General features: G+C 38.4%; 1 protein-coding gene across 2 annotated transcripts in view; it reads left to right on the top strand.

The window, feature by feature from the left end:
* The first annotated feature begins 840 nt into the window (after positions 1-840).
* The window catches only part of rps6kc1 (ribosomal protein S6 kinase polypeptide 1), a 151,571-nt gene continuing 126,022 nt past the window's right edge, over positions 841-26,389 (top strand). For both annotated transcript variants that reach the window (XR_007933597.1, XM_028820164.2), the window contains exons 1-5: positions 841-1,054; positions 6,780-6,815; positions 10,594-10,714; positions 12,796-12,911; positions 15,419-15,512. Coding sequence is in view for 1 of the 2 variants with exons in the window: in XM_028820164.2 (XP_028675997.1) it covers positions 872-1,054; positions 6,780-6,815; positions 10,594-10,714; positions 12,796-12,911; positions 15,419-15,512 (550 nt within the window). In the remaining variant the exon portion in view is untranslated. The remainder of the gene's footprint in view (positions 1,055-6,779; positions 6,816-10,593; positions 10,715-12,795; positions 12,912-15,418; positions 15,513-26,389) is intronic.

The raw sequence follows: 26,389 nt of genomic DNA, 5'->3' as shown, positions 1-26,389 counted from the left end.
TGGCAAAAACTAAGAGACTTAAGAAAAACGTGCAAGAGGACAGAGAAGAACATCCTGGATGAGAAATGGAAGAGCCCGGCCAGGTCGTAAACGAGAACAAGTGGTACACCCCTCGAGAGACAGGCGGAGATACGCCAAGCTATTGGCCCCCCTCAGTCTCCGAGACGGCACCGACAGACAGAGAAGTGAAGTTTTGTTTAGCCCCGCTATGATTCCTGCCGGACGATGAAGAGGCAAAGCAGGAATGAAACAAATAAGAGTGAGTATTATGCGTGGGCACGAGTTCACGCACACATACATGCATACACACACACACATACACACACACACACACACACACACACACACACACACACACACACACACACTCTACACTAATATTATCCAAGTGTCCCGGTTTGGAGCTTAGAAAATGTGGTCACCGTAATTTGAATGGCTAAATATTATCGTAATAAATTACTTTTAGAATTAACGACGAACAACCTTAATACCAGTAATAACTAAATCACATCACTACCCAAACAATACATAAAATGGCACATTAGAACCATCCCACCTTCTTATCAAGTTGTCATTGTTAACTTACTCAGTGTACGTAGAGTAGAACGCTTTACTACGTTCTGCTTAATTTCTGGTTAACCCATCTTACTCCACGCGTGTCCTGCTGCTGAAGAAAAACTCACATAAAGTACTTGACATTCGCTGATTATTTAAATGCACGATTAGGCTTCACGCCGGGACTAGCGAGCGACGTGTTTACTATTAGGGCGGTACTTCCTTCACGTCTTTTTGTGATCCACCAATAACCAGAAAGTATGAAAGCAGGATTTCTTTTTTTCCGGAAGGGGGCCGGCGGATAGTCCGGAAGTGGATGCTCTGCTCCGGACTGCCGCCGCCGCTACCACCACCAACACAGCTTATAGGAGGATGCACTGGCACAGCTGGGTGCAGAATGATATCCCAGCGTGATAAAGGAGAATTTGCCCGATTCTACACTGTGAGCGATCCAAAGAAACACCAGAAAGGATACACCGTGTACAAAGTAACTGCCAGGGTAAGTCGCGAGTGTTTTTTTTTGGCTTCTGTTTGCCAGCTTGCCTTAAGTGAATGTAGTGCCTTACATCTGTAATTTGCTACACTTTTTTTTAAAAAACCGGGATACATTTGTTCCTTATTTTCTCCAAGTGTTTCAAGAAGTGTCGTGCGTCATAGCTTTCGGGATAGTTTCGCTTTGGTGAGGCTTTGATTCGCTGGCGTTTCGTTCGTTATTGATCTTGAATGGGTTTGTGCTGTTTCGGTTTGTTATGATGGTCTGTACTGCCCTGGGAGTGATAGGGCAGCGTCAGTTTAGCTGCCGCGGACATTCTGACGCTTGTCGTTACTTTTGCTGCTGATATTTTTGCGTGATTACAATTGTCTATTTCTGCCATTTGCGGATTAGTGAGTACACACTGTGTATTGTGCGTATCCATCTGTTTGGGAGCAGATCTCATTCCTGTATGCTTTTTTGGAATCGTCTGTTTTACAACTGATCATTCATTTCGGTCAGTTTTGTTTGATTTAAGTGGTTGAATTCTTTACATATTTTGGAGCAGCCAACACCTTCATATTTACGGCTTTCATTGCGGTTTTCTTCGATCCTGGTACAAGCAATTATGTACAGAATAGAAACTTCTGGTATTCCTGATGTTTTTGAAATAATTTTGCACTTTTTTTTAAAAAATGCTTGCTTTGTGGGCATAGCTGATACCCGTTTACACAGCCGGTATGAACCATAATGTGTGTGCAGAGCTGGACATCTGATAAATCCTGTTCGAATTGTTGGAAAAATGCAATGTTTACCATTTTACATCTCCCTTTAAAATATATACAGTATATTAAATTCTAAACAATTTAATTTTTTTTTATGTCCAACGCCTCCTGAATAATTAATACGAGAAACCCCCTCTTATGACACGTCTTCATGTCTCGTTAGGCAGGACCTCGAGCTTTTTGGGGTCCCCCAAATTTTAGGGTATTTTTGGACCGAATTTTGCACAACAATATGACAGACTTATGATAACGAGTCAATCAATTGGGGCCTTCAGCAAAAATGACCAGAAGGACTTGAATTTCCCCTTGGGATTAATAAAGTATCCATCTATCTATCTATCTATCTATCTATCTATCTATCTATCTATCTATCTATCTATCTATCTATCTATCTATCTATCTATCTATCTATCTATCTATCTAAAGCTGTGCAGGTCTTATCACCTGACCCTCTAGTTGGATACGAGGGGTCGAATTTACTCCTTTTTACAAAACTCTGGAAAAAATGGGCCTGGGTAACGTAGGCACGTGGAATGTCGCTTTCGATCTTTTGGGGTTTCAAATCCTGATTATGATAATATTTTTGATATTTTTATAACTGGTGGTCCTAGCCCTCTAAGAGCCTCTCCTAGAAGGTTACAAATGCTAAATTTCACACCTAAGTGTGTGGGGTTTTGTTTTAGACTATTTCAAGTTCATTATTTTTGATCCTTTACTAGTTTTCTATGAGCCTCAATCAGAGTGAAAAATAACAAATTTCAGTTACAGTCGAGGATATTTAAACTTTAAACATTTTAAACCAAAGCACACATTTTAATATTTCAAATATTTGATACAACTATTTGTGTTTATTATGAACTTCTGTGCCATGAAGTAAACCATTATGTTTCAACTCCACTTAGAATGGCTTAGTCTAATTTTGACTTTTTTTTTAATTTGCATTCATGAACACAATAAAAAAATAATTGTAAAGTTTCCATTATGTCATATTTAAGTACAAAATATAATTAAATATTTTTAAATTGCACAATTTATGTATGCAGTATTGTTCTCAATTAATTTAACTTGGAAGTATTCAGTCCATCTTATATTATGAAACACGTGTAAAGAAAGCAACAAAAATACTCCTTGGCGTCCACGTAACTTCTCTAGTTTTTGTCACTTCTTAGCTTTTTCATTTGCGTTTTTCCCCTTTTTGTGGTGTGTCCCTATGAGTTGTCTATTAGTAGTCCACCATCATGTCGATGTTCCTGCTACCTTCTGTCCTTGTCCTTGATATCCTAATTGAATCTCTCACCCTGCTTGGTGAAATGCTTCAAGTGCAATTCCAAAAACGTGCCTTTGAGACTTGCATTACAACCCCATTCCTTAAAACAAATGCATTTTTCTCTTTACAGTTTTATCTGTATTTTCCTCAAAACTTCATTGAATGATAACCCAGGCCTCGTTTCACATTGTTAATCGCACCATCGAATTCTGCATCAGAAATCCATTTTCTGACAAACCTAGAAACATTTGGCACAAATGCATAAAACGGGCTCCTTCTTTTCATAGGGCTTTGACAAACTCCTTCATGACTCCAAGCTTAACATGACGCGGTGGTAGCAGAGCTTGATGTGGCTCCACCAAAGCAGGTCTGGGGATGTTTTTGGCAGCGAGCTGTGGCTTTCTCTTTTCTTTCTGTCCCCGGTGTCGATTCCTGGCTCTGCTGCCCCACTCGCACGTTGGAGTTTTGTAGGCCTCGATGGCTGACACAGTAAGAAACGATGAACCTTCAGCTCCACAACATATGAACCAACGGTGTTCATTTCAATTAATAACTGTTTGGCTATAAATATAGATTTAACTATTATTAAATGAAAACAAATTATCATTAAAATAAAATAGTGTTTTTTAATTACAGTGAGAAAACAATAAAAGAAAACTATAATGGACCATTAAAAATGTGTCTTGTGGAAAAAAATGTTACATGATTGAATTAAATGGCTTTCATTTTTTTTTTATTTACTGCTCAAAAGTGCATAAAATCACCTGAAACACTAACACGGGTAAACACTGAAATAATTTGTTTCTACTTTTTAATAAATCAATTTGGATTTTAACTGCCACTTTGGGAAACTTGATGCTTTCGGGGCTGCTCCTTCTCTTTGATCTCCTCTCCCAATTTAAAAGATTAAAAAGAAATGCTATAGGTGGGACAGGCCCCAGTTGCAGGAGTCCTAATCTTGTGTCCCGTCAGGCTCATCTGAAGCAAGTCCAAACACGTGAGTGTAGTTGAGCCCTGCAGCTGCTTGGGTGACAGCTCCTGATGATGATTACTTCTCGCACTTGTCTGCCCAGTTTATCGTTATTGGTACGCCTGTAACATCTGCTGATTTCACTTTACCTTGGTTCCTTTCATGGCTATTTCAGCTTGTGAATAACTGACATCTTGTAGCTTTGGCACACACCGTGGTAGATGGGTGAGGTGGTATCATTATCAATTGAGTCCCGAGCTGGACCAGTGCTGTCATTTAACGTGTTGGCTCCATGGACTTGCTGATCAGTTTGGTTTTGAAATGTCCAGAGGAGTACGAGTAGTCCGCTGATACCTGTGTGCCATTCTGTACTTGACATACACTCTTTGGCCAAAAGTATATAGACACCCTCTCCAAATTATTGGTATCCAGTATTACAGCCACACACACGAGCGCACATAGCTACGCAATCTCCATTGACAAACATGGGGTCGTACTGAAGGGCTCAGTAACTTTAAATGTGGCACTGTCATTGGATGGCATTTTGCCACAAGTCAGTACATGAAGTTTGTGCCCTGTTAGATGTGCTCTAGTCAACTGTGAGATCTATTATTGTGAAGTGGAAATGTCGAGGAGCAACAACAGCTCAGCCATGAAGTGACAGACTACATCACTTCACAGAGGCATAAAAATGGCCTCCCATCATTAGCATCTCTCTGTAAACTGCCTCCGGAAGCAACATCAGCACAAGAACTGTGCATCGGGAGCTTCTTGAAATGGGCTTCAATAGCCACAAATGTGCATTAGTTTTAGATTTGCATTTATATAAAGTGAAGAAGTACTTCTGTTTTGTCAGTTGTTCACCATTCTGTTTGTGGCTTTGCAAATGTATTCACTTTTTTGATTCATTTTGCACTGATGTAACATGTTCTCTAATACGACGTTTTCTCAGCATTTTTTGATGCCGTAACCCACTTTTTCACACATGCCTTCAAGACCCATGGGGTGGGGTCCCCACTTGGTGAACTGAAGACTAACATCAGAGTGGGAGCGGGACCTCTGATATGACTTGAGTGCGTCAGAGCTGAGAGTTGAAATGCATCGTATAGCAATGCTGATCGCTTAGGCAGCCCACTTCCATTATAAAGAATCTTTGATTGTGAAACTCCGCTCTGAAAAACAGCAAGCTTTTTGCAAAAATATTTAGAAATGGAAAGCTGAATTTGTTTAAAGTACTATCTTACGGCTGTGTGTGTGTGTGCATGTGTTTAAATTTGCAGGCAGTGTGTCGTTGTAGTTAAGGCTTTGGATTTTAAACTCTGAGGTTGCGGGTTCAAATCCCACTACTGTCATTGTGCGAATCACTTCACCTGCCTGTACCCAAACTGGAAAAACAAAAGAAATGATAGCAGTAGCGATTGGTGAAGTAACAGAGCAAATACACTGTATTCAATAGTGACCAAATATTTTCCAGTAACTTTGCATTGTGACTGGCTTACATTTTCAGTACATTTGACCCTTACACCCGTCATGTGTTTTTTTTAGTGGGGGGGGGGGGGGGGGGGGCCTTGTAGTAATTTCATTTGAGGGGTACATAAGGTGAAAATTATGGGTACTGCCATTGGCTATATAACACTGTTCTCTGTGGCTGGCAGCAGCACCGCATGGCTAATGTGAATACATAATTAGCCATGTGTTTGAGCTACAATTCAAAACAAGCCTTAAACGAGCTCACCTTCTCTCTTCCTCCCAAAGAAAGTGCACAGGACTGAAATAATAATGAAAGATTCATTTCTGTGTCCTTTAAGGAAGAAAAAAGTGCAAAGCATCTTCACAAAGATCGGAAACAAAAAAAAAAAGCCTTTCCCATTGTATCCAGTGCTTCACCTTCAAACAATGGGGTGATCCAGTCCTGTGCTGCTCCTTCATTTTACGGCTATGTGTGCTACAAGATTGGGACTCTGTGAGCGGAATAATATATTTATTTTTACTTATTGCTGGTTTGTGGCCATTTGCTGTATATTGTTTGTGGCTATTGTTCTGTCTGTGTTCTTTGTTTATTTGAGGCATGTTAGCGCAGTAGTTGGCACTGCCTGCTTACAGCTCAGGTCACATGTTTTACCACAATTAATCAATCAGCTTGGCTGGCATAGGCTTCCCTAGCTCTGAGGGACAACTCAAACACCATTGTACAATCATAAGCCACTCAAAACTAGTTTAGTTCCTCCTTCCCCATTAACTTCAATGCATTTCACAAAGTTCACAAACATTTCTGTGATTTCGCCAAACTCCCAGTGACGTGAGCTCTGTGAGGTTCGTTCATCACTGGTAACCAATTGAATAACTTGGAAAATGATGGAAGTTTCCTTTCCATTAAGGAAGTATTAATAATAATGTACTTTCCTCCATGTAGTGAAGGTCCACAAGGGTTAAGCAGACCTCACTCAGACATGGCAGTTCCGTACCGTAGTGTGAAGGGCACTCGCGGGCGGGCCGCAGTGTTCTCTGTGTCAGCACATCTGCAGCCGAGTGCAGCTCTTGAAGCCTTGTACTGGGTCTGCATTTTCAAGCAAGCTCATGATGCATATTCAAAGTAAAACTCTTGGTAGTTGGTATTTTTGGAAATTTTAGAATGCATGTTTTTGGGAATGAAGGAATATTTCTAGAAATGTTTGTTTATTTATATTTTGCAGCAGATTGTGCTGATTCATTGTTTCTTTTCAATTCCAGATTATCTCCAGAAAAAACCCTGAAGATGTTCAAGAGGTAAAGCATTCCTTAAAACACCAAAATCTAGCTGATTTAATTTACATTACATCATCAAAACCATGCAAAAAGAGTTAATAATATTTTAGAAAAAAAAATCATTAAACTTTACAATCTGCTTTTAGTAAGACGGTCCTTTTAAAGTGAAATGTGCATGTTTGCCATGTGTCTTTTTAAAAAGCCAACAAACAGTACAGTGCTTTGTGCTGAGAGACGTGGTTGCTGCCTGTCTGTGGCGTTTGCATGTTCTTCCCGTGTCCCTGTGTGCTTTCTGCACTGTCCAAAGTTATGCATGTGAGATAAACTGACGATTTCCAATTTTGCTTGAAACAGTAAGTATGGGCGCTTATAGGAGTGCGCACTGCCCAGCTTTGGTTTCTGGCATGAATGGATGTTTTTAATAATTTACAATTATAGAAGTGATGGTATAAATATGATAATGAGAAGAGCATGTGCATATGACAGTTGAACTGATATACCTGTTAAAAATAAAGAGTTTCTGTTTTAACTTAAGTGTAAAATTATAGTTTAAAAGGAGCATTATCAACATATCCATATTTCTTGTTGCTGGGCCCTGCAGAAGTCTCTTACTAAATGGATGATACGGATGTCCTCTGGCACGAAGAAGCTCTGTAATATCATCTCAGGGCACTTTTTAAATAATCATTATACCAAAGACCCTCCGTCATCTCTCTCTCTCTCTCTCTCTCTCTCTCTCTCTCTCTCTCTCTCTCTCTCTCTCTCTCTCTATTATATATATATATATATATATATATATATATATATATATGGATGGATGGATGAGAGAGACAGACACAGACAGACTAGGAGCTCTCTTCGCTTGCCAACCCCACCGTGACTGTGCTATGCACTAGCCTCTTTGCAATTCTGCTGCTCGTGTATGAGGATGTGGATGTACAATTTACAATTTTATATTACAGCAAGTAATTAACCATATTAAAAAAATAGTAAAATGTAATATTTTGAAAGTAAATTGTTTCATGATGCGTTAGTTATTTGTTGCATTATACAATTTTGTTCTGTTTGGCTTTGACATTAACACACAAAAACGTTTTAAACTTACACTTTTACTGTAAAACTTCAGTCAAAACAATTTTTTGAATTAAATTTTTGTGAATATCGCATTGAATTTTGATTCCGTGTTTGGACTTTCATCGTGACAACACAATGTACAGTATAACTTCCCGTGATTTGAATTTCATTTCTTTCTCTCTATTAAATAAAACAACTTTTTCGAATGTTTGACTCTGAGATTTGTAGATTGTCTTTACAAAAGCTATTCTAACGGGAAACTGTAAACGTTTTAATACGAATGGCATATCGAGATCTCCTTTGGTGTCTCATGTTATCCCGTGAAGATGTACTACATTACCTTTCTTAGATACAGCCTTCTTTCTACAGTAATTCGTACTAGAGGAAGACTGGACGGTGTTAATGGTTGTAGATATTCTTCGGAATATTGTAAGTTGATGTTTTCATCTTCCGCACGTTCGCCACCATCTGTTTCAGCGTAGTCTCTTGATATGCATTTAACCAATTTGCCGTGTAACCGATCAACATTTTTGCCATTAATTTGTTTGACTTCATCACTACACTATTGGCACGCAGACGTATTTTGTTAAGCTGGAAGAATCCTAACTCTCGTCTTTTAAGTCCGTTGGTAACTGATGTTTTATATTATTTGAAATTGTAAAAAATCAAATTCTCACTTAGAGGATCTGTGCAGAACGTCTTCAAAACCTGGCAGGATCTAATTAATAATATTTTAGAATAGGCTCTTAAAGCACTGAGGAAGTAGATTCTCTCCCTATTTCTTTGTCTTCTCCATTTATCTGAATCCGCCTATGAAACTCTTCAGTTTATTTATTTTTACTATTTTTAAGTTTTAGTCCGTTGGCCATGCTCTCTTTCTCAGGGGTGGAGGTGGATTTGTTTTCAATCTGTTTTTTTTTTTTTTTTTTTTGTAAAAATTGATCTATTTGTACGGAATGATTACAATAAAAATGTGAATTTCCCCTTGGTATGTATGTATGTATGTATGTATGTATCTATCTCTCTCTCTATCTCTCTCTCTATCTATCTCTCTCTCTATCTATCTATCTATCTATCTATCTATCTATCTATCTATCTATCTATCTATCTATCTATCTATCTATCTATCTATCTATCTATCTATCTATCTATCTATATATATCTCTATCTATCTATCTACAATATCTATATATATCTCTATCTATCTATCTACAATATCTATATACATCTCTATCTATCTATCTACAATATCTATATATATCTCTATCTCTGTCTCTATCTCTGTCTATCTAAAATAAAAAAAGAAACTTTTAAACTGTTAAAACAAGTTGTAATGAATGAGGTTATGAACAATCATACATTATAAAATGTACCTTTTCTAATCGGGTTGAACAATGACTGACTGACCTTTTCTTCACTTTCTAAAAACAATTGTCCATACTGAAGGTGATAGATGGCATACTTTCTTTCTTTCCATGGAAGGTCAAGAACAGAGAGACGGTGAAGATGCTTTTCACAAATAAGAAGGTTACAAAGAGAGGGTCCTCGGATCCCAGATAGTCGTATTTGACCGACTGCAGTCTTTAACTACATGATGTTTTGCAGTCATCAGTAGCATTTATCTTGGGTAAACACAGGGTCCTCCTTTCAAAAGTAGATGTTTTCTGTTGTCTTTTAATCATTCAGACGTTTAATCTTCCTTAAATAAGTAATGAACAAGACCCTTGGCCATACTGGACATTAATGATTGGCTGGTGTAAACATGACTACACTCTAGCCTTAATATGACCTTTTTTGCCACTAACATAAACATTGAATTTCAGTTTGAGCTAATGCCTGAGGCAGGTTCACATTTAATATTCTTACAGTTAAATAGCAGTAGTGTGCGCTTAGCTGTGCAACGCAAGACCAAGCAGGATCAGATTACTATATATTAGTGCTTATGCACATATTTTGAGCAGTAAAGCTTTTGGATCATCTCAGTTTAAGTAGGGGCAAAAAGTCTCCAATAAAGAGGGGTTTCTAGTTGAAAGATAAATAAATAAATAAATAAATAAGTAAAGTGGAGTTGATCGCATCCTTAATCTATTTAAGGTCTTGGAATGCCAGCTTGCTGTTTTTGGGTTAAATGGAATTTTTGAAGAAGTACTTCTCCTTGTTTGTCCATTTGCTGAGTTCCTGATGATGTCACCAGATTATGTGGTGTTATAGCAATGATGCCTTTTTTTTTTTTTTGGAAGATTTCTGATGTTTTCTAACCATTAACTAAAAGTACTTTAAAATCCAAAGAAGGCAGAAGGCTATGTTTAGTCAGATTTATGATCCGTTTATTCCTTTTGATTAAGTTATGGTTTGCTGCGTTATATCATTTTCTTTGTTTTCACAGATGTGCATTTTTTTAACTGAATTATTATACTTGGGTGAAAAATGCAGAGTCCTTTTTAAGGTGCAATTCCCTAAAATTCTACATGAATTGACCTTAATAAAAGGACAAGTGTCTGTCCGGTTGGTGTGTCTCCATTATATGCCATTCAGTGTGGGATTTGTAAACGCAGTGCTAATGTTTGTCTGCCATCTATTGGAAAGAAAACTGCAATGCAATTTATTGCAACACACATTACAAAATATATTCCAATAAGTAGGGCATCTCAAATGTTAATGTTGAACGCGTCCAATGGAGAGTACGTGAATTCATCAGTTAATCTGTTTGTATTTTTTATTTCAGGTAATTGTCTGGAAAAGGTACAGTGACTTTAGGAAGTTGCACAAGGAGCTTTGGCAGATCCATAAAAATCTCCATAGGCAGCCTGAACTGTTTCCACCATTTGCCAAAGCAAAAGTTTTTGGTAAGACACACATACTTGACTTGACATTTACCTGATTCAACAGTTACACAATAATCAGTCAATGAATTTATTGATTTATGTGATGATGCTATGATGCCAGTCACAAAAGAATTGGGGAAAGTGATTCTTTATAATAGAGCCACTTATGGGCTTGTGATGTGTACAACACATTGGGGGGGCTTTATATTTATTGAACACTACCCATCATAAGTGAGTAACAGCAGTCACCTTTTGAAAGCTTTTTTATATTTTACAAGTTACTTGAAAGCTGCTACATTGTGTCCTCACATTGTACACCAGGTTGAGCTTAAATCAGAAAAATATGTTTAGTGGAATGTGTGAGCATCCTTTGTTTTTAATATAAATTGCTATTAAAATACCGCAGAAATTGCAACTGATGCCCTGGTAGTGTATTTCAAGACATGAGGATCACAATGACAGGGGCGCAGAGCACAGAGATTTTAAAAGCTTGTCCACCATTCGGATTTTTTTTTCTGAAAAATCTTCAAGCTTGGGCCTCATGAATACATGTGCTGGAATGCAGTTGTAAATTCCCTATACAAAGATAAAAGTTCAGCGTTTTTGACTGGACCTTCTTTTGCCGGTCATGTGCTATACCTGTTTATTACAGCCAACATTTATTGTAGGAGGCTTTGCACATATTTAGTTGGTGAAGTCCGTTCAGGACACGTGTGACACACTGTGAAAGACTATGGCTGTCCTGTACAGTCGCATCTCGCACTGAGATTCATAGATTTAGAGGCATAGGATTACACGACAGCTTCTCCATGCTGGTAACTTTCTGACTGTTTGTAATATTTGTTCTGTGATGTTACATTAAACTTCTGTGGATAGTCTGTGGGTGACATAGAAGTAAGAATGTCATTGCACGCATAATATTAAATTTGACATCCACTTAACTGTCGCATGCTGGGATTAGACATGAAATCTCATGTACTAAGTGTATGTACAATATTATTGAATAATTTAACCTCAAATTGAAAATAATGTTCGGTTCCTTCCATTTTGAGTGCTGCCTTCATTGCAACACGGACCACAGCTGATACATTTAGGTTTTGTTTCAGAAAAATAAGATATCATGAGCCATCCATTCATTTTGTGTTCACTCATCACAATGCAAGGTTGTAGCATCGGGTATAAGGAAAGAAACTAAACTGGAAGTCGGCCCATCGAAAGCCCACTCAGGCACATTCATAAGGCTGAGGCACACTGTGTCTTTAGGCTGAGGGCAGAAAGCTCGATTTATTTAGAGGAAGACTGAAGGTTTAAGGTTTCTTTATTTAGTCCTGTTTACACAAGAAAACATGAAATTTGCCTTCTCAGTTGCATCTAATAACAGACAGAATAAAATCAAACACACTAATAGAACAAGGCAGGTTAAGGTAAGGCAGTTAGATAATGCATATTTACACCAAAAAAAAAAAAATGGTTACAGGATATATATCAAAACTTTAATCATTATCTCCGATATTTTTTATTGAAAAGTTGTATGGCATAAGGAATAGGGGAATTTCTGGAGCGATTTATGTGGGTTTTCAAAGCGATTCTCCTTCCTGATTTACTGAAGTTTAGTTCTATATGTCATGGATGTCTGTCATCAGTTGAGATGATTTCCAGTTTCTTTAACATTGCCCTCTGACACACACTTGTCACATCATCTACATCAGCCCCAATCACTTTAGCTGCATACTTGGTAATCTGCTGGAGCTTTTTTGAGTTTTGGTTTGTCAGGCAATGAAACTGAAAGTGACAGACTGGATCAGACTTCGATGAAATGACAACATGAGGTCCTTGTCTACTTTATGTAGTTTGAGTTTATGGAGGAGAAATAAGCGCTGGTTGCATTTAGAGAATATATTTTTTTTTTGTTAAGATTGTTATCTAGGTTCGTTCCTAAGTATTTATATTCAGTCACTATTTCTACCTCCTCCCCTAGAACTACAATGGGTGAACATACAGATTTCTGTCTCTTAACATCAAATACGTGTGTTTGTTTATTTAAGTATTAGTTTTTTTTGTTTTTTTTGGCGACTTATGCACATTGTTTTTTGACACTACAGGTCGCTTTGATGAAGTTGTAATTGAAGAGCGGCGGCAGTGCTCAGAGGATCTTCTACAGTTTTCGGCAAATATTCCAGCTCTCTTCAACAGCGAACATTTTGATGACTTTTTCAAGGTATGAGATGAGGAGGAAACCAAATTAAAAAGTACACATAATGCGATCTTTGTAAATGAAATAATGGGTATTGGTTATAAATTCTTGATGGGTTATAATCTGCAATATAATTTCCTCCAGGAATACATACATTTATAGGTCACTCTATAGGTCTTTCTTATGTCTAGTTCCTCATGAGTATCCTATATTTTTATCTGTGGTGACTGGACATATAAATACATTTTAGACTCATTCATCCAAAGAATATCTATCAGAAAATCAGATTTTTCAGACGGTCAAGCAAGTAGTGAGGAGAGAAATATTTTCTGCTTTCCTCCTATGAATACCTGAGCAGTTCAGCTTATGTTGTATTTCTGAAATATGAACTTGGACGTCAGCCATAGCACAATACATCTCGGAGATCTTTGTATGTGGTTCTGGTGTTCTTTTGGTCATCTTGAATGAATTTTATTGTTGCTGTGGGGAGAACATCCACATCTACGTAGAACAGTGGTGTCTTTAAAATCTCTCTCTTTGTGGATTATTTGTTTTGCATTAGGCTCATGAATTGCAAAACATTTTGCTGTAGCCAATTTCCGATTCACTGAAGCCTACCCACCACTACATTACGGCACCATGCAGCCTCTGTTCTATTAGACTGTCCCCGAGTAATCCTCCGGTTTTCATGAAAATCCGTACAGCCATTTGTGAGCGTTGCCAGAACGGATAGAAACAAACAGACACCAACTTGGTTTTATTTATGTAGTTACAGCTGCATTTCCCACTTTTGCCTGGGAGTCTTTTAAAAAGCCCACTGTAAATTTAAAATGCTGGAAAAATTGTTTTGATTAAATGCGGACCCCCATTTGTTATAATATTTGACTCTGCTGTGGGTCAGTGATTACGGTTTAGCAGAATGCAGCCTCGGATAGAACACAGAAACCGTGCAAGGCAGGTGGTTGTGCTGCCGCAGTGGTGAGAGATTATGCATGCAATCTCAAACTGCAGTAAATAACTCTGGACTCTATATAGCACTGCCCAGGCTGGATTGAGACCATCAGAAAAATCATGAGGGGAAATGCTAGTTCAAAGAAGGGGAAAAAAAAAAAAATAGTGTCATGGCCAAGAATCGAAATTGAGTTCCCCACTTAAATGCAAGGGTGCTAATTCTTACATTACCATTGCAATCTGCACAGCGCCATTTCTCTGCTGTTTGATCACACTTTTGAATTTCAAAGTGCTCATTCCAGGCCCCCGCCAGCGCAAGGCTAAAAACTCTGTTAATGAAAATGACTTTTGGTGAGATGTACCTGTGTGCCATTTTCATGACAGTAACTTCAAACTCAAAGCTATGTCTAAAGAAGAAATGGACAGAAATTGTGCTTTAAATATGGTGATGCAGATAATAGCCATGCCGTCTCGTGGATCTGATGTTAATGGTTTGAGTCGTACATCTTGCAACTGAAGCACAGATGCATGGAATTAATTATCAAGTAGTGCGGTAGAAAGTAGGACGTTCTTGATTTTGTTATTTTTGAGAATAGAAGTGAATAGGACTGGTGAGCTTGTTGCTCTGAATGGTCCTTTCTTATCAAAAATTGTTCTAAAAGTTCTATCTGTTTTGGAGTTTATACATTCTCTTTGATTATGCAGGCTTTTTTCCCAGCAGTTTTCCTCCCACATCTCAAAGACGGCTGTTTGAGAGTGCCCTGCCTTTTGCTACCCTTTGGCCTGTCGACTCAAAAGTCGATTAAGCAAGCTTTAAAATATTATAATGGCAAAACCACCATGCAATATACACTGTGCAGAGAAAGGAAGAAAGTGTATATATATGTGTGTGTGTATAATATAAAGACTTTTATTTAGGTTCTTGTAACTACCGTATATACTTGTGTATAAGTTAGGTCTTGAAACCCGAAAAATTGATCATAAAATCAGACCCCGACACAAAAATGTGACAATTAAATTTTTTTTTAATATATATCTTCTTGCCTCCTCCAATCTCGCACCATTTTTTCCGACGCATCAAATTTTGTTGCAGCAGCACAGTTACCAATTTTGTTCGCTACCAATGACGTTTAATTTATAGCCAGTTTCATATTTTCTTCTGATCAAACGCTCCATCGTAGATAAGAGATGCTCTGACGATAAAGGTGTATGAAGGTGTGAGATACAAAAAACACAAATCAGTGCAAAAGTTGCTTCAGAATAGTTCGGGGCTTTACTGTGTGGTCACGTAGCCACAATAGAGAGAGAGGTTAGGAGCACACGCTGATGCAGCGCACTGCCACACCCACATAGAACAAACAGGCCGTGTACTCTGTGGTTACTCTCTCAGGTGGGCGTTAACATATCATAATCCCTTGTACCAATAGCGTGAGTTTTCCGCATTCGACTTATATGACCGACATTATAAAATATCAGAAATTATACAGTAAAATCAAGTACCGACTTACCTGTGGGAGAACTTACCCGCGAGTATATACGGTATATATTATATTAATGCTATGTCTCTGTTTGTATTTCAGGGTGGAGAGGTGCATGATGGCTCTGAACTGATTGGTCCAGCTGAACCGTTTTCCGACTTTCTTGCAGACAGTTTATCAGATTGCAGTTCTGAAGGTTTGTTTTCAGTTTTTAAGTATGACACTTTTTATGCTTAAAGGTAATATTGTTTAAGCTTGCAATGAAAACGAAAATTGTAGCAGTTCAGCTTTGTAGCCTCTTTAGGGTTATGTTTACCCCTGGAAAATAAGTCAAAAATTTGAATTATTTTTAAGAAGGAAAAAAATGTTATTAAATGTAACGGAAACAAATCAACATCAATACAGCAGGAAAGGCGTGTCTAGCATCCACTGCTGTACTGATGCAGATTTTGAACACAACCTTTATGTGACATGTTTTGAAATAGTCACCAAAACACAGCCGGGCATTGCATGTTTCTTTGTCCACATTTGTTAGAATATTTTTTCTCTTGCTTGTGTGTGAGAGGGTAGAATGGCACTACTTAATCTGCACAATCAATGGGCCCCTTGTGTTATTGTAGGCTACTACAAGGCAAGGCTTAGTGACTTCCGTATTTCCTCTGACATGAACATTGGAAGTTACTGAATTATGTAGGGGGACTAATGTACTTCCACATGATCATAATCATTTTGTCTTTTTGCTACACATCTATTTGCACCACATTGAACCTTCAGGAGACTGAATTCACCAGGCATATAACTGCAGTTTGGTTGTTCAGTGCCATATGCATCGGTTTCATTATCCATGTCAACGTCAAATGACCAGTTCACATCGTCATCACTATCGTTTGATTTAACAAATGGTTCAGTTTAAGTTTGTTTTAAAACTGTCTTTGTAGCTTCTTGTTTACACACCAATGTGCTTTGGTTGAAGGCTGTGCCTCATCCATGGATATTGTTCCATTGCCAGAGTGGCAGAATGCATAAAAATATTCATGATTTTTTGCCACATAATGTTATTTTACAGTAGAATACTGTACTGAGAGTTACTAAACCTTAACACTGCAAAGCGGATCATTACACGTCACCCTGAGTCTGACTTGGGTTTAACCGTAATTACAATAGAATTTTGAGCCCAAGTCATGCTTGTGGTTAATGCAATGAAGGGTTAATTGTTCTAGCCATTTCAAAAATTTAAAATTGATACATTATTTCAAACTAGACTTTTATTTTAATAGCATTTTTCTTTTTTAAAAGGCATTTTTTCCAAATATCTTGTGGAAATGCATTTCAGAAAGTTTCAGGTTTAAAACGTGTGTGTTTGTGCTGGAGTGGCACGGTGGCATAATGTTAAGTGCTGCTGTCCATGGACTCTGTGTTTACATGTTCTACCACAGTGTACAGTATGTTCCCCTGCTGGACACTCCAGCTCTCCACCCAAATCCAAAAGATAAACAGGAACACGTTAGCAGTCCCAGTGTTTTGGGTGAGGCGATGGCCTCAGGCAGCAGTTTGGTCAGCTTGGTATTATCATATGAGAGACTTTTTAATTAATTATTTAAACATTACAAGACAGTAACAATAAATATTAAGTGGCAGATTTGTATACTGCATTTTAAAAACTGTAAAAAAAAAAAAAAAAAAAAAAAAAAAAAAAGTTTTCATTTGAAAAGTTTTGGATTTCTCAGAACTGCAATGTGCACTTCTTCAGCGTACTGTGAGCTTCTGAGCATCGGAATTTCAAAGCTGTATGTCCGTAACTGATATTGTGGTTAATGTTCCGGATTTTTTTTTTGCATATAGCATTGTGATTTTCATTTTTGTCAAATTTTGTTCATTTCTGGAATGTTACTAAGGTGTCAGTCACATGTTAAATGTCTGTGAAAAGTTACAAGCTTGCTCTGTGCGTGTTTTAGTTAGACAGGGCAGGTGCCTTTTAGCTTATAGGAGTGAGTTTTGAAAGAGCCCCGCTATTTAGGGAATCTTTAAAGAAGAGCGACACAGTCAAGTTTCATTTCACATTCAATTTTGCCATCTCAAAACTCAGTAAAAGTACCTGTTTTGCTGAAAGTGAAGTGGTGAAGGATTTATACATTTGTATTGGTTTTAACTGCCTGTTTCATGTGTTTGTTTGATTTCTTTTTTTTTTTTTTTTTAATAATACTAATATTTATTATTTTGCCTGTTGCATGTAGGATGTTCTGTAACTTTAGGTGTATTTTTTTTTTTTTTATTCTGATTTGATATCCTTTATTAATCCCTGAGAGGAAATTGTCTTTTCACATGACCTTTATGAAACGCGTATCACAATGCATATTGTTTATAAATTAATTGTATCATCTCATGCCTTTCCTTTGGCGGCATAATTGAATGCACAGGCCCTGTATGTTAGGTTAGAAGGTGTGTGTGTGTGTGTGTGTGTGTGGGGGGGTGTCCTGACACAAACTGGCTGTCCATCCATGGTCAGTTCCCTTCTTGCACTCTGTGATATGAAGATGGAACCTGACCCAGTATGGGTGGATTTGAAAATTTTAATGAATGTTCATTTAAATGGTGTTGGCAGGTACGTTTAATATTAGCAAAGCTGTGAATGTATAAATTGGCTGTGACAGGATTATTTTACTTAATTTCAAGGTTTTGGTTTCTAAAAAATGTTCTTTAGAACAAGAGTGCTCTGTTTAAATTAATTTAGTAAATCGCTCTATAGAATGGATTTTTCTGTAGGGAAAGACAAAGCAGCAATCGTAGTACTCTGTCCATAGAATCGGACAAATTCAAGCACTAATTAAAAGGATGTTTTTTCCTGACATTTCTGAGAGGTTAAGCAGAATGGATGGTCTCTTTTGTTTGTCACATTAAACGTCTGATGGGATAAAAATATCGAACAATGTGCTTTGAAAACCATCATCAAAGGTACCACTTCTGTCTTTCAGATTCTAATGAATACACATTATCTCTGCAAACCTCATAAAGATGTGATTTGTAGGTTTATGTGGGTGTATATCTGTTCATTTTTAGGCTATGCTATCACTGTGTGTTACTGTAAAGGAATGAAAAAAATGTCCTCCATAATCGCTACTATCCCCCTGTCATATAAAAAAGCTGGAGTGCCAGGAACAACGGTGTGCTGTCTGCTCCTCATCTTAGCCTTCTTAATTTATATGAGGAACATCAACTTATGGCAAGAGCAGGCAGCTGGTTATAGCTGTAATTTATGGTTTTACCTGATAACTTTTTTATATTGTTTACTTTTACATAGTTTAGTTGACTTTTGAGTAGTGAGATCACCGTACCAAGTAGAATGACCCACTTCAGTCCTGTGACGTGCGGGGTGATTAGAGAAATAGGATCAAGAAATGAAAAGAGATTTATCAAGGAGAATGTTCAAACTCGCAGTTAAAGAGCCATGCAAGGGTCAAAAACCAGGAGATCAGTCAGATCAGTAAACCGAGCCGAAGGGAAAAGTGAAAAAAATTAGCAAAAGTTGGTAACCAGACTAACAAACTGACCCAAGAAACAAAAACAAAATGTGTACGCCAAGGATTATTGTGAACAGTCAAGAAAACTTGGAGATGCAAAATGAGTAACAGTGAAGTGAGGACAGGCAAAAGATCAGAACCAGGAAACTGATATTAACTGTCGACCAAAAGTAAAGGGCAAGACGAGAAGCGCATGTCAAAACCAAAAGAGAAGTTGGAACCAAACCTGGAGCAAGGGCCTACATGTAATTCTGTCTAACTCCACCAAAGATCCTTATCAATGAGTTATTATCTACCAAGGGATAAATAAAGCATATTGAAGATGCTGCCAATATTTATATTGTCATATCTTTGACATCAGAAACATGAAGATCAAGAGACACATTCCAAAAGTGTCTCATAAAAAGTGAAAAATAGGATGGGAAAGAATTCAAACTTTTTACAGAAAAAAAAAAAAACTGAAACTAAACTTAAAGTTCAGAAACACAAGTCTAATAATAGCAGGTTGTGTGGCACAGGGATTAAGGCTTTATATTGTGGGTTCTAATCCTGCTAGTGACACTGTGTGACCATGAGCAAGTCCCCTCACTTACCTGTTCTACGATGGTAGAAAAAAAAAAACAAATTACCAAAGAAATGTAAGCTATTGTATCTACTGTATCTGATGCAAGTCACTTTGGATAAAGGCATCGACCAAATAAGAAATAATATTAATAATGATAAAGAAAAGAATTGGCACAGAGACAAAAAAAATAACATACATCTCAGTGCCAGGGTACTGGGGCTTTGACGTTGCCATCTTAATTACATTACATGTCATGATGTCACACACACACGCACAGTGACGCTAGTCACAAGGGGAAAAAACCAACCTGGTTTTACCTGTGACCACTGTGACGATGCAAGAAGCCAAGCCACAAAATGGAGGCCAAATGGTGACCCATCCATCCATTTTCCAACCCACTGAATCCGAACACAGGCAAATGGTGACCCTGAAAAGGGGGGACGGGACATAGAACTTTATTTGTTCCCAGGAGGATATTTGGCATTTTGCAGAAGCTCTTTAAATAAGTACATAAACAGATATACAGAGTCATTCAAAAAGATTAATCTAATTTCAAAATGATTTATTTCACTTGTAAATCATTGCAGAACAATGCAGTAAATTGTAAATGGTTTAGGTGAGCATAAAGTTTATTCTGTAATTTTACAAGTGATCAATATGGCCTCCTCCAGCTGTACGGACAAAATCAATGTGTGATAATCAGTTAGGACAGATTCAGTCTTATCGAAGAGGAGAACGCAAAACTCTTTCTGCTCAGGGGTTGCCATCTCTTGGCAGACTGAAGGAAGCCATCTTCCGGTGACAGTTATGACCACCTCTTTCAATTGGTATGGGATTGGGTCCTAGGTGCCACATGATTGTGTAACTATGGTACTTTGAAATCGGATTAAACTTTTTGAACCACTCTGTGTGTGTGTGTGTGTGTATATGTATATATGTATGTGTGTATATATAATATATACACACACACACAATGAGATGATTAATTGAATTAGTGCTAAAATGCCCCTCAATACTTTCATTCACCTGTACTGTCTGTCAAGTATCTCATATTAGAGAAGAGCTTCTCCAACTTGTGGTTGGAACTCCATGGAAGACCACCCGGTTTGACAGCGACACCACGCACCAATATCTAATTATAATAATGTGATAATAGATAGATACTTTATTAATCCCAATGGGAAATTCACATTCTTCAGCAGCAGCATACTGATACAATAAATAATATTAAATTAAAGAATGATAATAATACAGGTGAAAAAAACAGACAATAACTATGTATAATGTTAAATATTAACGTTTACCCCCCCTGGTGGAATTAAAGAGTCGCATTGAGGAACGATCTCCTCAGTCTGTCTGTGGAGCAGGACAGTGACAGCAGTCTGTCGCTGAAGCTGCTCTTCTGTCTGGAGATGACATTATTTATTTAGTGGATGCAGTGGATTCTCCATAATTGATAGGAGCCTGCTGAGCGCCCTTCGCTCTGCCACAGATGTTAAACTGTCCAGCTCCATGCCAACAATAGAGCCTGCCTTCCTCACCAGTTTGTCCAGGCGTGAGGCGTCTTTCCTCTTAATGCTGCCTCCCCAGCACACCACTGCGTAGAAGAGGGCGCTCGCCACAACTGTTTGATAGAACATCTGCAGCATCTTATTGCAGATGTTGAAGGACGCCAGCCTTCTAAGGAAGTATAGTCGGCTCTGTCCTCTCTTACACAGAGCATCAGTATTGTGTGTTGCATGCTTTTATTTTGAGTGCTTGGTACCCAAGAGATTGACAGATTTAAGTCCTAAATGTCTGGTGGAAGTTCCTGCCATATCGAGTGCTTGTGACAAATCAACTCTTGAATAAAGATTTAAATATATTGAAGAGGAAGGAAAAAAGAGCAGGCTGCCTCTTTGGTGGTAGTGCACTTTCTAGTGAGAGTCGAGCAAAACAACCTGAAAAACCCTGTAGAGGTGGTCAGCATTCACAAAGAACTTTAGCCAGAAACCATTTTTTTTTTTTTTTCGTTTTAATTTTAAAACTAATGAGAGGAAATCAAAGTCCTTCTTCATATTAACAAGTTCAGTGTCTCGGAAAGCTTTGTCTGCGGCCGTGTTTAAATTTGTTGATAAAAACCAAGACAAAAAATACTCGCCAGCGACATTTTTTGTAACGAAAACTGAGCAGAAACTAAATACAAATGCTCCGTTAATGGCGAATGCTTTTAAAAGGCATTATCGACGAAAACTAAACAAAACGAAAATGTTACAAACGTACACCTGGAGCAGTTTGCGCGTCTCCCTTGCACGTGGCGTGGTCTGCCAACAAATAACGAGCAAGAATGCAGCGTTGCGATTTTATAAACATGTATGCACGCTTATAATTGGCTGGCACTCGTTTGGGCGCCATCAGGGAATGATTACGTCAGCAGGAGTCTCGCTCCACTTCGCCGCGCTATGTCCGCTAACGTGATTCTCGAGCGAGAGAAACGGTCAGACATCAGAACTAACTTTAATTACAGCCTGACGAAAGTAAAACCCGGCGTAAACCATGTACGGTGAAGCGCACAAGCCTGAAGAGAAGTCTAGAGGCGCCCCTTCCTGACATTCATGCCAAGGTAGGTAACGTTATCTAGGTGGCGACTTACCCGACGCCAATACCTGTCGGCTTATTTTACTTGTGCTGCTGACATCGATAGTAAGGTCGTGACCGTAAATATACGAATACCTTCGGATGGCACAATGATATGTGAGGAAGTCGTGAGTAAAAACTACATGTGGAAAAGGCTGAGCGGGGGTGATAACACGCACAAACACGTCGGAAAGAAGGACTACAGAAGTCCAGGCTGGCAACGCCGTGTGTTCGAGAATATCAACATGCGATTGGGGGAAACTTGTTTATTAATGGGAGAGGAAAAAGTCCACACACAGACACAAGGTTTTTAATTGCCAGTTTTACCCTTTTACGAGTTACTTCATAAACGAATTCGTGCAGCTTTGAGAGCGCAGTCAGAAGCGCCCAGTATCCGAGGTGTAATGTAACTGTTTATAGACTGTAGTGTCACGTATCTGTTACTGCAAATTAAATGGCGTCGGGGGGGATGAATTTCTTTTAACACAGCGTCCTACACCGGCCCGATGAAGGAACGGAAGCGTAGCATGATTATAATGAGCACATCGACATCCCCTTTGTATCTGATGGGTGAGTTCTGGGTGGCAGCTGAAGCCTCCTCGCTCCTCTACTTACACATGACGGGGAAAGTGGCAGTGACGGCAACAATTAAACCTCGAGGCAAGTTTCAGACGAAGCGGCGATTTGCTTTGTTACCGTCATCGCTGAATTGAGCGCTTCATTTGTTAATCCAAACATATAAAATGTATTTAGGATTTCAGTGCTTGTAGCGCATCTCCCAGTCAATACGATATGTGCACTTACGGTACGGCTTCACTGCCGAATACGAATATGCCAACACTAAATTTGTGTTATTCGTTTGGAGGGCAAACTAATGTTTATGAACATCACCACTAAAATGTGAAGTATGTAGTAAATGCACTTATGACATGCATTTTTTTTTTTGGTAAAATCTTAGAGCAACAGAACTAAGGCATGTTGAGGGCCAGAAAGCTGTGACGACAGAGCAGAGCTGCCATTGTCTGACCAAGAGCTTTTGGAGTAAATCCTTCCTTTCTACACCTGCTCTTTATTTTATGTTCAGTAGTCACTACATGTGGTTTAACGCATTCGTGTACATGTTAGTAGAATAGTTTAGAGGTACAGTATATTATTTGCATGTTCAAATGTGAAATAAGATATCCACCTCCTTTTGAAAAACTGACTTACTTTTTCTCCACAAAAATTAAAAATAATTAAATGACTAAAATGTGACTAAAACTGTAAAATGCAATTTAGTCAGAAGACTAAAACTAAATCAAAACGTATTGTCAAAATTAACACCGGTCAATGATACACCATCATGGAGCTGCACACTGTGTGCTGAGGGTCTGATCTTGCTGTCTGATATGATGTGATGCAAACAAACTTCAGTTCACAGCTAAAATAAAACCATGAAATGTAAAGCTGATGCTACTGTGCTCAAGCCAGAGGAGACATGTTAAATTTGCTGCAGAGTTGCACTAAAGGAAACTTGTAGTGTGTTGTTCAGCATTTGGAGCAAAAGTCTAACATGTTTGTTGCCTTTGGGTTATGACTGTGGCTACTTCGCTATATGGATACACTTCACTGTATGCCATGACTAATTGGTGGCAAGGGTGCTGCAACAGGGAGCTGTGGATGGATTGCATCAGTTGTCGTTTATAAAATAGCCCAATTATTTCACTGAATAAATACAAATTCAACAAATGATGCAGACATATTAGCTTTTTCACACAGACACTAAAAGGATGGATTTTTTGAAGGATAACGTGGATCAAAATAAGGCACGACTGAACATCTTCTATGAACCCAATACCTGGTCTCGTACTTCACCAAGGTGGATATGTCCAAATTTAACTAGAAGTGCAGTCCATGTTGTTATCACTCTGTCTTCAGGGTTGTCGCTCACCCATTTCAAATGTATTTATAGCATATTGTCACTTGTACACACTACAGTGAGATTCTTACTTGCATGTGCTAATCAACATGTTGCCAGAAACGTGCTGTCCATGTTATTGCCGCTCTGTCTGCACTTAAAGGTGATTTTCCAGAAGAAATGTTGCCAGTAATATGGCCGCAGTGCTCAGCACAGTTTCACAGAGTAAGCCAATGCCCACCTTTATCAATCAGTACTGGAGTGTATCTGTTAAGTTTGTTGCCTCATTGTTAATGCTTTCCTTCCTACTGTTTATTTGTTTTCCTTGTTGTATCTGTTCTTTTTGTGTTGGATTTGTGGGGTATGGGGTAGAATGTGGGTTATGTAAAGATCCAGAGCACAATGATGATGGCGTGTCCTTTACTGGAAGTGTAACATCGGGATGGACTGACTGTACATATCAGTGGCCCTTATTATTGTGAATAACCGCATCAACCCACTGTCCAAATACCAGTCTAGTCAGTGTCTGGGCTCACTTCTGTATGTTCCACCCATGTCTTTGTATGTTTTTTCTTTAGTTACTCCAGTTTTCTTAGGTTCACAGGAGATTCTGCACTTTCTGTTATTGTGTGGGTTGTGTTCCCTACAGTTTTCTGGAATGCCATCCAGGGTTAATTCCCATCTTCTACCTTGATGCTGCTAGGATTTGCTCTAACTTCATGCCACTATACAATTTGATTTAGCCGATTCAGAAAATAGATGAAAAGCAAGGTGATAAAAGGGCATATAACATGAACCAATGTGCATATTAAAAGTCCAACGGAAGCGGTGCTATGGGAAGCGTCTTGACTCAGCATTTGGTATTGTGTTGTCAAAGATTCAGATGGCAGGATTTAAATCCTGCGTGTATTGAGTGTGCAGATTCTCTCTTATCTGCTTGTGTGTTATAGGTTAATGTAAACCTGTCCAGGCCTGTGTCATCCATTGGGCTCCGTGCCACAGGGCAGCCCAGGTCTCCAGATGAATGTTAAAAATGAAGGCATTAGCTTTATAGTAAAGAGGCTTGTCTGACAAATACAGACCAAAGAATGTGCTGTCTGTCTGAGCGGCAGTGGGAATACTCCACACTAGGAGTCTATGCATTCTACAAAGTGCTGATTACAGATCTGGGCTGCTATGGTTAGGCCTGCGCCCCTCTTGCCATAACAGTATATGGAGTAGATAGTAAGTAATTCCGATGCAAGGCTGATAGTCAATATGCACTTTAAATTTCAATGTGAAGAGTGTTTGTGATGTTGGTAATTATAGGTGTTCCATAAAGGCACATTTTATGTTGTGTATTTACTGGACATGTCCTCCTGTTAACAATTACATTTATTATTAAAACAACATTTGCTGGGACTTTCATGGTCATTTAGAGATGGAAGGTCAACAAAGTCATCTCTCGAAGGAGAAGTGAAAGAATTGCCTGTCCACATCTAAAATTATATTTTTAAGTTAAATGTGTTTTTTTTAGATAGGAATCCCCACTTTCTGAACCAGTTTCTGCACCCTACAATAAACAAACACAGGGTGCACTTTTCATATACCCAGTAGCTCCATTCTTTATCCATCAGTGTAGCAGCATATCATTGGATTGTTGTACACCCTGAACATAAATATACATATTCTCAAAGACGCTTTATCCAATTGAATATAATGGAGGGCCAGAGCTTGTGTTAGCAGCACTTGGTGCAAGGTGGAAAATAATCAACAGGGCATTGGTCATTTGGAGCTCCCTGGACTCGAACCACTTTTGTTAAATAACAACACTTTGGTGTTTAATTGATTGCAGGTATTAACTTCCACAGTGTGACTGGAGGTAAGAATTCTATGTAATTAGGGTTAAGCCTGAGTCAGACCTGTAATGATCAACTTCACAGTGTTGAGCCCAAATAATTTTTGTGACAGTATTTTGCTTCGTATTAGTTGGTGAAATAACATTGTGCTGCAAAAAAAAAAAAAAATATGAATGCGAGTTTTTTTTCTCCCCCATTTGATTAATTAATAGAATTCATTAGTTGAATGGAGCCTTCAACCAAAACATAGTGGCCTATAAGCAAGAAGCTGTAAAGCCAGTTTTAGAAGAAAGTGAAATTGAATCATTTGTTGAATCAAGCAATAGTAATGACAATGCAAATTGGTCATCAGATGATGCATACGGCACTGTATGGCCAAACCACTGTGGTATGCCTGGCGAATTCGATCACCTGAAGGGTCGTCATGATTCATGTAGATGCCTGGCAAAATGATTACAATCAAGTATAAGACAAGAAAGATGTTCACCCACTAAGCATTGTTCACAATGCAGCAACAGTCATTCGTGTCGGTGGGGGAAATGTGGAAGTCACTAAGCATTGCTTCAGTACTTGTGGTAGCCTACAATAACACAAGGGGTGTGCAGGTCAGGCACTGACATTCTAGCCTTTTTTGCAGCA

The sequence above is a fragment of the Erpetoichthys calabaricus genome, chromosome 15, assembly GCF_900747795.2.
Source record: "Erpetoichthys calabaricus chromosome 15, fErpCal1.3, whole genome shotgun sequence".
Classification (NCBI taxonomy): Eukaryota; Metazoa; Chordata; class Cladistia; order Polypteriformes; family Polypteridae; genus Erpetoichthys; species Erpetoichthys calabaricus.
This window is presented reverse-complemented; position numbering and strand designations above follow the sequence as displayed.